The sequence below is a fragment of the Condylura cristata genome, unplaced genomic scaffold (genome assembly GCF_000260355.1).
Source record: "Condylura cristata isolate star-nosed mole 26May11 unplaced genomic scaffold, ConCri1.0 scaffold00004, whole genome shotgun sequence".
NCBI classification, from domain to species: domain Eukaryota; kingdom Metazoa; phylum Chordata; class Mammalia; order Eulipotyphla; family Talpidae; genus Condylura; species Condylura cristata.
The window spans coordinates 55,287,425-55,302,324 of record NW_004567105.1 but is presented as its reverse complement, the minus strand read 5'-3'; the positions used below and the strand labels follow the sequence as shown (position 1 = coordinate 55,302,324).

Here is a 14,900-nt window from a genome sequence, read left to right as displayed (position 1 = left end):
TGTGAGGAATGCCTTGGTTGGAGAAGGTCATGCTTACTACAGAAACACTGTTCTAGAAGTGTCATTCCTGTTTGGGGCCTGTCAGTGGTGGTGGAAGGATGGGGGCATGGTGAGGATGCTTGTGGTATCCCCTTACATCCTCAGTCCATCTGGGGCAGACGTTTGTGTCCAGTATAGATGTGACCTCTGAATCTCCACATGTGCTGCTTCCTGTATTTTACTTTTTAACCCTAAGGAGGATCATTATTAGCTATAGTAAAACAGTACTTCTGTAGATACAATACCCTGTTCTCATCATTCATGGTAAGTAGGTAATTATTTTCCTGTTGAATCTTCTGGGGGGTGGTTGGTGGGGTGCGGGGCGCTTAACACTGAGTACACTGGCTTGATGTCAAATCTTGTTCTTCAGCCACTGCCTCGAGTGTGAATGACCTCCATCGTGCCTCTCCTGTCCTTTTTACTTTTTGTTTAGAGTAAGGTTTTCTATCTTATTATTTGAGCAACGTGCAATTATGCATGTTTCTTTATGGCAAAGAAAACATTAAATTTCTTATCTTGGGTTGTGAGTTCCCCCAGGATAGACAGCTATGTTCTATATAAATCATACATGCATAGTAAATGCCCACTTAAGGTCCATAGGTTCTTAGAAACTGTGACTTTAATCAAAACAAAGTCCACAAAATCAATTTTACCATAGGCTAATTGATTTAAACAAGTTTTATATTCCTGAGGCATATATGTAGTCACAAAAACATCTCCAAGCTTTATTAAAGGCCCAAGTCACTTCTCATATTCAGTAGTCATTTGTAGTCATTCATTTTCCTACCCACATATTCAGGTTCAGGGAGCAAAATGAGGTGGCTGCTGGAGCCTAACTGCAGCTTGGGGCACACTGTGGGAGCCAGTCCTGGCAGGGCAGCCTTCCAACGTGCTCACACCCCCACACTCACTCAGGTTGGAGCAATTTAGACTCATAGTGAACTGCCCAGGCACATCTTTGGGATGTGAGAGAAATCTGTCATACCTGGAGAAAACCCTTGTAGACCTGGGGAGAACATGCAGACACTTCATAGAGTGACCTTGGCCAGGAGCCATTCTTTTCCCTCATCCACATTATAAGAAAATGACACTGGACAAAATGACCTTCTTTGAGGACCTGTTGTATAGATCTTTCTATTCCCAGTCCTAAGCATAGGTGCTTTGTATAGATTTGTGGTTGAATGAGTAAATAAATGAAGTGATCTCAAGCACAAAGCAGAAACAACATCAGAACATTGTAATCTGGTGGAACAGTGGGGCTGACCCAGCCTCATTCTCCTTTGAACTCTTTTCTCAAGAGTAGCTAGCAGCTCAAGATTGGGTTAAATAAATAGGTCTTTTGAGCTGTGCTCTTGGATGTGGTTAAGAGGCCTGGGTCAGCCCAGAAAGCTTTGCGCCGACGCAGTCAGGGAGAAGACTTTGAGGAGTGACGCCCACAGGCACACCTCGTGGTGGTTTTAGGAAATAACAGACTGGAACTTTCCAGAAATGCAGCTGTTTGGTGTGTGTGGAGAGAAAGGGTGGATCCCGACTCAGGGTGAGTGCTTCTTTCTCAGAGTGCAGCTATGTGAGGAGCCCACCTAAGCCACCTTCTTTTCCCCAACATCAAGTTCAGATGCTCGCCTGCCTGTGGTGGGCCAGTGGCCTGTGTTGCTGGTTGACCCTCTTAGTTCTTGAGGTCAGAGCTCTTTGTGACAGATGTGTGGGCTTACTTCCTGGGTTGATCAGACCAAGGCTCGGTTTTATAGAAGTACATTCTGCAATGCCTTTTTCATCCCACGGACTTCGCCATCTGCACTTTTTGTTGTCTAGTACCTCAAGTGTTTGTTTTTGTACCTAAGCTTCCTCCCCAAAAAAGAAGTTTGGAGGCTGATGGCTAACAGCATGAGAAACTCCACGTGTTGCTGTGTCGCCTTTCATAAACCCCATGCGCTCACTGAGCCTCACAGGATAGTAGGCTCGACCTTGAAATGTTACTACTGTGGGTAGCGGTGCTGTCACAGGGGGTCTGGAAGTGTGGGTGGTTCTCTGTCCTCTCCACACCCAATCTTTCAGGCCTGGGTCTTACGTCATGTGTTTTTTAGAATAAGGTTAAAGTCTCAAGAGGACTATGGGAGAGGATAAAATTGCCCCCCAGTCAGTGAAGCACTTCTGAAATGTGGCAGTGGGACATTCCTCACTTCACAGTCTTCTGGGGTCAAGCACACTCCACTTCTTTGCTGGGGCCTCAGAGGAAACCAAATGCTATAGGCCAGGCCTGATGTAAATCTCTAAATTTTCTTCCTCCTCTTTGTTGTTTTTTTTAGGCAGAGTTAATTTTCTGTCTGTGCTTTTTTTTTTTGTTTGTTTTGTTTTGTTTTGTTTTTTGTGACTGGTAATGAAAACATACTTTCTTTTGCAGGATGGGTGGGCTTACCGAAAGAGGACTGCTCCCTCTTCCCTTTGGCACTGCAGAAAAAGTCAGAAAACATAGGGGTGGTGGAGAGGTTTTTCTTGGGCCCCTCTTACCCCGAGGCCTAGCTCTCAAGGAGCTAGGATGTGGAGGCAAATAGAAGTTCAGGAAGGGTCAGCATGTAGGGAAAGCTGCAGAGGCTGAAACAACAAATCAGTCCTTGCCTTATGAGGAAGAGACCTTTCCTGTCCCAGTCCCAGCTCTGTCCCATCTTACCCAAATACCTTTCACTATAAAATGTTATACCCTTGAGGCAAAGGCGCCAGTCGCTTTTGTATACGGTGCTAATAAATCCTGGAAAATCAATCCTCCCTCCTTCATTGATGCAACCAATATGTTTCTTGGCTTTATTACTAAAGGAATGTGAGAAAATAGACACAGGCCAAAAGCTACACCCTTTTAACACTTGATCAGCAACAGCTTTCCACAGGGGCTGAATTCCTGACAGCCGGCCAGATTCTTGAGGGGATTCTTCTTTCTTTCCCTTTGCTTCATTTCCTTCTACCTTGTAGGTATGTGGATGTTTGGGGTGAGGGCACTCCTAATCTGCTGAGGCAGCTGTGGGGTTTCATGGAGACCTGATTTGGAGGGAGGGCACCCAGCTGGCCTTGGAGGGAGGGAGCCCGCCTGTGTGGGCTGGGACTGGCCGGAGAAGAGCAGTTGTGGCACATATGGCTGCACCACACCTCCCGGCCACCAGGATTGCTAGTGGGGTGCCTGCCAGGCCCACAGGCACAGTTGCCTGGGCTCTTGCAGCCTTTCTTTCCTGGCCATAGATGTGTGGCCCTAGACATAGATCTTGCATGGTGGTCTTAGGGAGGGCACCAGCGAATGGCAAATCTCTATTGCAGCCTGGCTACCCAAAATCAATGCTCAGGATCTAGAAAAAAAAGGTTTTTTTCATTGATGGCTCCCTGAGGTTTTTAACTGTGGCGGGAGGTGGGTGTGTGCGGGCTGGGGGGCAGCATGCAGAGAAGCTAGCACTCAGGTCTGGGTGTCATGGGTGTGACACCAGGTGTGTGACTTGGGACAACTGACTTCTCCTCTTTGCGCCATACCTTCCCTTCCTGGAAAAAATGGGAACTACTGTAGGCATCCCGCCTTAGGGCTGTTTCCTCCCCTCAAGCACGTACTTAAAAACAGAGCACAATCTGTTCATGAAATTGTTCCTATTGTTATTAGCTACTCTTATTTTACCTGAGTTCTGTTATTCCTACCATGAGGCCAGAAACTTAGAGAAATCTGAGGTTCTTTTAATTCTACTGGACTGTCCTGAGTCTCTTGTAAGAACAGAAAGTTGGAAGGTGGGCTAAACATCTCATCAGTATGCCAGCGTCTGAAGGTGTAACCGGTTTTCTCTCTCATTTCAGGGAAGCATGCAGGTTCTGGTGACATATGGTGGCGATCCCGTCCCTAAGAGCCCTTTTACTGTGGGTGTTGCAGCTCCCCTGGATCTGAGCAAGATAAAAATCAATGGGCTAGAAAACAGTAAGTGTGCAAAGGGAGGGGAGTTTAGTCATGAAGACCACCAACTGGGGTGGCCAGAAGCAGTCCCTTTCAAAGATAGTTTACAAAGAAGCACTTTCTGCCTGCAGAAGTTTTACAGCCAGACAGACTTGGGTTTGAATTGGGGAAATTCAATAGTGAACTTACCTGCCACGTCACCTCACCTAGCCTTGGTTTTCTCAGTTGTATCTGAAGGTGGGGTGGTCAGGAGCACTTGCGGATAGGAGAATACTGTGCAAATTAAAAGAGATAATAATCGGGCGGGACTGGCATTTCACCCTCAGTAATTGCTGGCATTGCAGTGGGATGTTTTTGTCACAAAGAGAATTTGGAGCATGCCATTCTCCCCGAAGATTACTCTGTGCCGACTGTTGGGACCACAGAATCCGTAATGGTCTCAGTGGTCAATCATATGAACCAACTCCCTGACAGTCAGAAACCACAACTACGATCAGCCCCCCACCCTCATCCCACTGTGTCTTTAGCTAACGTCTTGTCTTATTATTACAATCTCATTTCATTTATTTTCAATTTCTCCATTTTTTATTGGGGAAAATTTCAGATATATACAAGTCAAAAGAATTGTATGAGCATTGACATACTTATCATTCAACTTCAGAAGTTCAAGCCTTTTTTCCTTTTTCTTTTTTTAATTATATATAATAGGTTTTTTTTTTTTTTAAACATCATTTTGTGCATTTTTCCATCTCAGTTGCAATCCCCTTGGGCTTCCCATCACCAAATCACCCATGTACCATCACCATCGTCCAGTGCATTTCCCTCCCCCCACTGTTTTTGATCAAGATCATACTTTTTTATATACTTAAATTAATTGTTATCTAAGAGAATCAATCATTGACAGTAATTTCTGTTTTAACCATTACTCCTGCCCTTCCACAGGATTTAGTAAAATTATCAATTCAGTTCTTATATCTCCAGACGTTTTCTCTGCATCTAGGCATCATGTGTGCCAACAGAAAGCGTTTAGCGGTGTTATCTTGCATGAGAGTTATCCTGTGATGTCCGTGTCTTCAGCCTACCTTATGCTAGCAGTGCTCTTGGAGAACTTTCACACTTCACTTCTCCTGGTTGGCATTAACTGCTGAGTGGCCACAGCCTGGTGGACCTCTGTGGCTTACACTCAGCCAGTTTCAGATCCTACAGGGCTCAGTGCATTTCCAGTCCTCTTGTTCCACCTGTAAAGGTTCCTCTGGGTCTCCTCCGGGCTCACTGCTGAGCATCTGCACCGACTTGAGACCCAAATGAACGAGGCTGTCTGCCGGGACTGGGGATTCTGCAGCAAGAACTCAATGCCAGCTTTGAGGGACAGTCAGCTCTGAGCATATGAATGGTCACTGTCCATTGCTCTCACTTGTCCCCTTGTTACGCTTCCTACATCAAGAGTTTCCACTCCAAACCGGAAAAAGCTTTGGGATATGGTGCTCCATAATCTTGCTTGCAGTTCGGCAGTATTCCTCTGGGCAGGCCCTATATTGCCCAAGTCAGGATTTCCCTGGATTGTGGTGGGGGCCCTGTGCTCCCAGTGCTTTTGTTTTGATTCAAAGTCCATTCCCTGTTTTGTCAAATATAACACACGGTTTTCTGCAGGCCTGCTGTGTAAAGACCTTCGAAAATTGGCAGGAGACTGAGTCAGTTCTCAGAACTTGCTTCAATGCCCCTGCGTTTGCCAGGCTCTGTGATGCTTGCATTATTGGAGTGCAGGGAGAGGAGGAGGTACTATGTCAGGTAGAATTTACTGCCAAGAATTTGTAAATGAAACATTGGAAACCCATGTTTATGGGGTGTTTGAATAAAGGTCAGCAGCAAAAGTAAGTAAAGCAGAGAGAATACTCAGATTATAATTTACTGATTGGCCAAGCAGATTGTGGGGTAAAGTATATAAATTTAGGTTTGAGCTCTGGTTCTATGGTCTGTTGGACACCCCTGGGAAAGATTGTTAACCTCTCTGAGTCTCCGTTTCCCCATGTGTTAGAACCATTGATTACTAATAAATACCGCGTCATGTTATGTTGAAAATGAAAGGAGATGATGTTCTGTACTCATGCCTGGCATGTAAAATGCATTCAGTAAGTGATAGTTGTCATTATTTTTGTAATCATTAATTACTTCCCTTGTACTCTCTGTTACTGAGGGCAAATTGCTGGTTATTCTTATCTTCTTGTCCTCGACATCAGTTGTGGCTTGTTGTAGAAATCGAGGTAGCCCCCAGGTCCAAGGAACTTCCATTTCTCTGCTCTCACTTGTTTTTGTTGCTAGAAAGGACCAACTCATCACTTTGACTGGTTTCTCTTTTCTAGGAGTTGAAGTTGGGAAGGATCAGGAGTTTGCCATCGACACCAAAGGAGCAGGAGGCCAGGGGAAGCTGGATGTGACGATCCTGAGCCCCTCAAGGAAGGTGGTGCCATGTCTGGTGTCCCCCTCAGCGGGCCAGGAGAGCAGCTCAGCCAAGTTCATCCCCCGTGAGGAGGGTGTCTATGCTGTAGATGTGACCTATGATGGACACCCCGTGCCCGGGAGTCCTTATGTGGTAGAGGCCTCACTGCCGCCAGATCCAACAAAGGTCTGCTTTTGTTTTATTTTATTTTATTTTTTTAAGATTTATTTATTTATTCATATAGAACTGGGGTACAGGCCAGAGATGCGGAGGGTGAGAGGATTCACCAGAGACAAGGTGGGGAGCAGAACAGGCAGATCGACGAAGTACACTGCTGAGGGGAGCAGCGGGTGGGTCAGGAGAGGTCTGCCATGCCATGTGGATCTCCTCCGGGGCAGGCGGGGATTGAACTCATGCGGAAGTGGCTTAAGCTTCTTAGTGCAGTGCTTTAACCCGCTGCGCCACCAGGGAGGGCCTGCTTTTGTTTTTGTTCCAAAACTTGTTCTCTGTTGTCAAATATAACACTATATTTTTTTTCTCTGGTCCTGGCTAGCAAGGACCTTTAGAAAACTATTTTGTGTCTATGGCCATACCACCCTGAACGCACCTGATCTCGCCAGCTCAGCAGGGTTGGGCCTGGTTCGTACTTGGATGGGAGAAAACTATTTTGTGATGGAAGTCCATACCAAGGCAGATAGTAGAACCTCTTTTCTAGAAAAGCAGCAGCTTCTCTCCCTCTCTGGCTATGTGGCTATGGTGAAGGGTTCCTCATCTCTGAGTGCTATTCCTTTATTTGTAAGTGTAATAATGGTAATTGCTTCAATGGGAACCAGTAAGAGTGAGGTCAGTGAATGTGGAGACCATGGCCTGGCGTTGCGTGCATGGCAAGCTAGCTCACCCTGGAGAAGATATGATGCAACAGTGTACAAATGCAATATTCTAACAGTCTTTAATTCCTGGTAGCCCAGACTCAATGACTTTGGAGTATTTCCAGTGGTCTGAATGACATGAAATTATAATACTGTCTTATTTGTTAAATCAAAGATGAAAACCTCATCTTGGCCCTCTTTTAAAGTTCAGTAGTTTTTTGATCACTAATAAATTGATCAGGCTTCACTTTTTGAGCCATTTTAACTTTATAGTAAGATTGACAGGAAGATTCAACAATATACCCCCTGCCCCCACATGCTCAGCTCCCACTGTCAGCATCCCCCAGCTGAGGGCTATACCTGTGTTACAGCTGATGAGCCTACATTGGGGTTCACCCTTGGTGTACATTCTTTGGGTTTGGATGAATGTATAGTGATGTGCAGGCGCCGTGACAGTTTAATATTTTTGCTGGGCAGAACTTGAGGGAGGCATGGTAACCAAAGCAAAAGTGAGGTCCCTGAAAGTTGTCTACAAGCACTCAACCCAGGAAACCCAGGTGCTTGTTGGGCTGAAGCTAGGTCTCCTGCTTCAGCCCTGGTTCAGAAGAGCCAGATCAGGCTAAAGAGAGAAAAGACCTCTGTACCAGGAGCCACACCTATGCTGTGGCTTTCCAAGTGCAGTGCTCTTTTTCTTATCCATTTGCACTCTCAGTACATGGCACCATGGCCCTACCTCAGTGGTGGGGGTGACACAAGTCAGGCCCCAGGAAGAAGGGCCGCTGCATTGAGATGGAACTCATTTCACACTTGCAGGGTGTCAGAAGCAGTGTTGGCTAAGCAGCTGTCCTGACGTCAGGCAGGGTTTGACTTTCATTCTTTCTTGCCTAGGTGAAGGCCCATGGCCCTGGCCTGCAAGGCGGTCTTGTGAGCAAGCCTGCCGAGTTCACCATCGACACCAAAGGAGCTGGTACCGGAGGTTTGGGCCTAACTGTGGAAGGTCCATGTGAGGCCAAAATTGAATGCTCTGATAATGGGGACGGGACCTGCTCCGTCTCTTACCTTCCCACAAAACCTGGAGAATACTTTGTCAACATCCTCTTCGAGGAAGTCCACATACCTGGGTCTCCCTTTAAAGCTGACATTGCAATGCCTTTCGACCCCTCTAAAGTAGTGGCGTCGGGACCAGGTCTGGAGCATGGAAAAGTAGGAGAAGCCGGGCTGCTTAGTGTAGACTGTTCAGAAGCGGGGCCCGGGGCCCTTGGCCTGGAAGCCATCTCCGACACAGGCGCTAAAGCCGAAGTCTGTATTGAGAACAACAAAGACGGCACCTACGCAGTCACCTACGTGCCCCTCACAGCCGGCATGTACACGCTGACCATGAAGTATGGGGGTGAGCTCGTGCCACACTTCCCTGCCCGGGTCAAGGTGGAGCCCGCCGTGGACACCAGCAGGGTCAAAGTCTTTGGGCCAGGAATAGAAGGAAAAGGTGGGTTTCATAACAAAGGAGGGAGGCTACAATGTCACGTGGGTCAGTGGAAACTGCCAGAGAGGGGGCTGCGATCTCAGATGCTGCAGGGAAAGTGTGTAAAAATACTCCCCAGAACAGAGGGGCGAGCATGTGACCCTTCTGCTGCCCCAGCCCCATTCCTTTTCCTGTTTCTTGCCGAGGAATGGGCCTACCACCGACAAAGCCAGCAATCTTGATTTTTATGTGGAAACTTAACATAGTTCACTTTTGGCACTAATTGTAATATGTTTAAAGTGTGGTGCTGGCTGATACACATCTTCACCCTGTGGGGGGGTGACTTTTCAGGACAAAAGTGTACATGTGGTTGTGCTGCCCCTTGGCTGAATCACTTTGCAGGGAGAGGGGAGTCGCGTTAATATTCTTGGCTCTGAAAGTCAGAGACCAGTGATCAGCTGCCACTGAAATTCGATATGATACATTGTGAAGTGCTGAGAACCATGACTCTTGGGTTTGCTCCTGGGTTCGAGGTGTTGATGGTGTTCTCTGTGTGATCGACCTGCAGATGTTTTCCGTGAAGCCACCACTGACTTCACAGTCGACTCACGGCCCCTAACAAATGTGGGGGGCGACCACATCAAAGCCCACATTGCCAACCCCTCAGGAGCCTCTACCGAGTGCTTGATCAAGGACAATGCCGATGGCACCTACCAGGTGGAGTACACGCCCTTTGAGAAAGGTGAGTTGGCTTCTTGTACGTGGCCCTGTCATTTCCTCCCAGGGCCTGGTGCCCAATCCTGCCCTGTGGTGATCTGATGCAGCAGAGCATGTGAAAAGTGATGGGGATGTGAATCCCCCTCCCAGCAGACTCGCCTGTCCCTTTGTTTCCTGATTGGGTAACATTTGGATCAGGGGTTCGTTTCAGCCTCTTGTGAATGTAATGGGTATATGAGGTGATGTCATGGCTTAGTGCTCATTGGTGCAATTTTTTAAAAATACTAATTTCTGAATATTAGGAATTATATGCATTTTTGATAAATCATAAAAGTATAAAGAAAATGAAAGCACCATCTACCCCCATTACTTGGATATGTGACCTTTGTAAATATTGTGGTAGAGATAATTTTCAATTTCTTTTTGTAGATATGTCTTAACTATTTTATGAGTTTCTCTTTGGAAAACTTCATCTAGTCATTTAGTTAATGACTACTAAATGGAGTTTTCCCCAAATAGGAAGGATATGTCTTATGCTTAAGATGACTGACTTGAATATGGAGCTGGTGATATTTGTTTGGAGGGGATTGGTAATGGTATATGACTGTCAAGTGGACAGAAAGCATAAATAGCATATATTGAGCAAAAATCAAATCACACTGATGCTTCTCTCTGTAACCTGCTTTTTAAATACACAGTAAAGCACGTAGACATGAATACTAGATAAATCCTAGGAATAAGGTGTCATTTTCCACAGATATGCAAATGTGTTTCTATTTGTTGTTTTGAACAGGCCTCCATGTGGTGGAGGTGACATATGATGACGTGCCCATCCCAAACAGTCCTTTCAAAGTGGCAGTAACCGAAGGCTGCCAGCCATCTCGGGTTCAGGCCCAAGGACCTGGTTTGAAAGAAGCCTTTACCAACAAACCCAATGTCTTCACTGTGGTTACCAGGTGAGCAGGGCCTGGCATCCATGCACTGACTTTAAAAAGAGCAGCCTTAGGTATTTTAACTGCTTTGAAGAAATGTTATGGGTATTTCCTACATACCTTTCAAGAAGCCATCTTCTTTTTATATTATAGCATATTCTGTAAAGACTTATGTTGCAGAGAAAAGTCAAGTATACCTTAAAAAGTACTAGAAAGCACTTGTAGTAGTCCTAGAACTACTGAGCAAATCTGGACTAGATGGAAGCATGATAGTGCAGAACTAGACAGCCTCATTTAGCAGAAATATTGGAAGTTATCCTATTGAGACTGGTCAGAAGTCACATACATACCTGAATTGTACGTGCACCTCTAGCTAACACAATCAGGTAAAAGGGACTAACAGAAGGGTAAGAGTTGGAAAAGAGGAGTTGGAGCCATACTTACTAATATTACACAGTTGAGAAACTGTGAGAGGCAACACCAGAGTTGTATTGGGTTGGCTAATGGAGTAATTTATATAGACGTTGTAATGAATTTGGGCAAGAAGCAGACAAACATGGACCACTAGGATCATTTCTCTTTCTTTTGCACACTTTGCAGAGGGGCAGGAATTGGTGGGCTTGGCATAACTGTTGAGGGGCCCTCGGAGTCAAAAATAAATTGCAGAGACAACAAAGATGGCAGCTGCAGTGCTGAGTACATCCCCTTTGCTCCGGGAGATTATGACGTTAATATCACCTACGGAGGCGCCCACATCCCTGGTAAGCCCTGACCCAGAAAGGGATGCAGACAATAACTGATTTTGCCTGAAAGCAATTCTTACTTTGCGATTATCCTGTTTAGGAACTAGATTGTCTGATATTTCAGTAATTGCAAGGGGAGAATTTCTTAAGACTACGTCTCCAGGAATAATCCAACTCCCTGTAGGACCAGTGCCATGGCAAAAGTGGTGGTTTGAAGTTTTGATGGGAAACCATTGTTCACATGTTGAACAATTTAAGGGAAAGCTGATTCTTTACAAAATTGAACAATTTAAGGGAAAGCTGATTCTTTACAAAATTGAAAATGTATTTTGTGATTTTTTTTTATTCACATCTTGTATGTTTTCCACTGACATTCCTGATAGCTCATGAAGACACACAAATTAAAATTGCCATTTATTAATTTATTTTCTATTTAATGATGGAGTCTGTACACTTATTGTAATGATGGGTTTCCCACTTAGGTGCACATGTCACACTCACTGTTCTTTCTCTCTTATTGACTAGAACATATTGCCGTTCACCTCTGATTCTACATAGATGTTCATTTAAACTTTGCTTCGTGTAAAGGAAAAAATCTCTCCTTTCAACTCATTTGACACAGATTTTTAAACTTCTGTAATCACTGGTGCAGGAGTGATTCAGTCATTGACAAGATCAGTCGAAGCTCCCACGCTCTGGGAGCTTACTCCCTAGCATCTATATGACTGAGATGCAAGATGTATTGCCAAAAGGGGGGAGCAGGGACTGGTCACAGAATGCAGATTCATTGGTTCCTTTGGGTTCATGAGTTTGGAGAATTATCCCTAGGGGAGATGACCAGGTAGGCAGCCGTGGAGATGATCCTCTCTTGGTTGTGGAGGCAACAAAGCTCTTGTGACTTTACTGAAAAAGTCTTGAGGATGCTGCCAGTTTTGAGATTATCCTTGCAGAAGGGGTGAGAACTTATGGCTGATTTTGAGCCTGAACCAAATAAATCTCTCTCTACAACAACAGAGAGAGATGCATTTGAGGTTTGCCATCAAGTAGATGGTGCCTCTTAGGTTTCAGATCTGTTACCTCTCAGAGCCAACTGCTAGCTCTTCCTGAACCCTAGAACTTTCCCAGGCAGAGTCCTTAAGTAAAGTATTGGTTGTGTCAGTGTCAGACTTGATAGCTAAGATAACTCCTGAGGTGCTGCTGAGAAACATTCCCAGCCTACTAACTTCTAATTTGTTTTATGGGAAGTCTGGCTGCTTAAATATTAGCCCAGTTTCCCTGACCTCGTACAACCACTCTGTGGGGTTATTTTTCATTAGGTGTCCTATCTTACCATAATGGCATGTTGGTTTTCTCTGCTGGGCCACTGATGGTGACTGCTTTGACCACTGATGGACTGGGATGAGTACATCAGAAAGTGGCCTGCCATGAGTGACAGATGTCTGCCTGGTCACCAACAGGGGAGTGGTAGAGAATGCTTCATACTGGCTATGTTGTACCTAGGGGTAGCTTTTTGGCTCTTGACTGCTTTCATACAGTGGAAGTTCTGACTTGGTGATTGGCCTCTAAGGCATTCTACTGCCATCACCTGTTGATACTAAAATCTTCCACTATCTCTAAAATAAAGACCTTTTGTGTCAGGAAACCCCAGGCTGGAGGGTGGTCCTTGTTTTTGCCAGGATCAGCCATTTATTTCATTTAGCTGAAAAAAATTGAGCTGATTGAAACCCAACTGTTGTTAAAAAGCTAGGGCCTTGATTCTTTGTGTGATCTTTGGTTACTCACCACCCCTGATTCTACAAAGTATAATCTCTGGGATGCAGAGCTGAGAGGCCTGGGCTCCCAAGGCAGTTAGTCAGCCTTGACTTGCCACTTTCGAAGGATCTCTCCACATGGCAAGAGGTACATGCTGTTCCCAGGATAGACTTGGCAGCCCGGGACATGGCGCTACACTTAGTGGGCTCATTTTCTGGCTCACCTTTAGGGAGGTCTTATTTGATCCTCCCTGTTGGGGGGATCCCACGAGCATCCCTCGTACTTCTCTGAGGAAATCCCAGAGTGCATACATTTTGATTGTGTCTCATTGGTCCTTAACGCTGAGATCCTGGAAGAGTCAGAGGCCCCCAGTGTTACCCATGGAGTCAGCCATCAGGAAGAGCACAAAGCTTTACCCATGGTTAAGGATCCAAGAAGACTGTGTGGTCAGAAAATGCCAACTTCGTGGCAGAGAGAGGATTCCACTGGGCTCCCAGGATCTGTTTGTGTGTGAGAGGATGTTGGAAATGGGCTGCTAGGCCTGTCCATCCCTCTTTAGTCCTCTCTGTTCCTTCCATTCTCATTCAGCTTCCTCTTTCAGATCCTTCAATAACCTGCCTCCTCCCTTACCTCCAGATCTTTGCACATACCAATCCCTCTTCTTGAGACTCTCTCCATCTTCCCCTGCGTGATACCTCTGACCTTTATTTCTCAGCATAGATGTGACTGAAAAGCTTTCTCTGGTCTCCTGAAGACAAGATTCATTGCTCTCTAAATGTTTCACCAGCACCTGGTACAACCCCCATCTTCCACTCTGCATATTCTATGCAATAATATTGAGTGACTTCTTTGCCTCATCCTTTTCCTGCAGTGTGGGTTCCTGGAAGGCCATAGCCACCTGGGCGCAGCAACTGACATGACATCTGCATGCTGTAGGTGGTCCCAGATGTGCATACAGTGAGGCAGAATTTGCTGACTAAACCCTGTAAAATTGAGGGCTTAGGTGGAACATGGTATATTTCTGGGTACATGCAAGGCAGGCTTCCAGTGCTCAGTGGGCTATGCTCAAAACCCCATGACCTCTTTTTCAGGCAGCCCCTTCAGAGTTCCTGCGAAGGATGTCGTAGACCCCGGCAAGGTCAAAATCACTGGCCCCGGGCTGGGCTCAGGCGTCAGAGCCCAAGTCATGCAGTCCTTCACAGTGGACAGCAGCAAGGCTGGCCTGGCACCGCTGGAAGTAAGGGTCCAGGGCCCACGAGGTGAGTGTGCCTCCTGTCTCCTGCCAGCTCTCCTCTGCCCAGGCTGAGGCAGCTGTGACCCAGAGCAGGACCTTTGCTTTTGAATTTGGTCAAGTACTTAAAATTATCATAAGTGGCTTTATTACTCCAATTTCCGGCTAAACAGAAGTCCATGCTTCAAAAAAGCAGGCAACTGTTATTTCTCTAGTGATCTATCATTTCCCCATTTAATAAGATGGTCTTAAATAGCTTTTTCAAGTATTTTTCTCTCTTTTTCTTTTTAGTAGCTAAAACAAGTAGTATTTGGGCTCTCATGTATATTGTTGCAACTGCTTTGTTACCTGTTTTGGCTTTTGTCAGGTTAATTGGGTAGGTCTGGCTTTGGGTGAGGTTGTTAACACTCCTTAAGATACTTTGGTGCGCCATGATGGTGCCACGGGTGAATTGGTGATAGAAATTCTATGGGGATTATGTCTGATATAAAACATAAGCCAATAAAGAAATTATAAAAAAAGAGAGAGAGATGATTTAATCACACATTCACACAAAGATATTTTGGTGCTCATGTGGAACATACCCAGAATTTCTGGGTTTCAATGATACTTGGGTCATGGCTTTCTCATTGTCTGACTCTTTACAGAAAGAGTCAGGGAATGAGCTTTGTTGGCAGTCTGACCTGCCTGTTCTCAGACTGGGATTTGCTAAGACTAGCAGAGCATTTTTGGACAAATCCCTGAAGTACCTTGAAATTTAGTTAGGTGATCACGTTTCTTTCCTCTTCTAGCATTTTAAAAT

The 14,900-nt window shown here is 45.5% G+C and overlaps 1 protein-coding gene across 3 annotated transcripts in view; it reads left to right on the top strand.

The window, feature by feature from the left end:
* The window catches only part of FLNB (filamin B, beta), a 131,055-nt gene that overhangs the window by 82,605 nt on the left and 33,550 nt on the right, over positions 1–14,900 (top strand). For all 3 annotated transcript variants that reach the window (XM_004676033.2, XM_004676032.2, XM_012735278.1), the window contains 7 exons: positions 3,862–3,979; positions 6,316–6,578; positions 8,150–8,747; positions 9,292–9,465; positions 10,234–10,396; positions 10,973–11,133; positions 13,959–14,126. In XM_004676033.2, the coding sequence (XP_004676090.1) occupies positions 3,862–3,979; positions 6,316–6,578; positions 8,150–8,747; positions 9,292–9,465; positions 10,234–10,396; positions 10,973–11,133; positions 13,959–14,126 (1,645 nt within the window). The remainder of the gene's footprint in view (positions 1–3,861; positions 3,980–6,315; positions 6,579–8,149; positions 8,748–9,291; positions 9,466–10,233; positions 10,397–10,972; positions 11,134–13,958; positions 14,127–14,900) is intronic.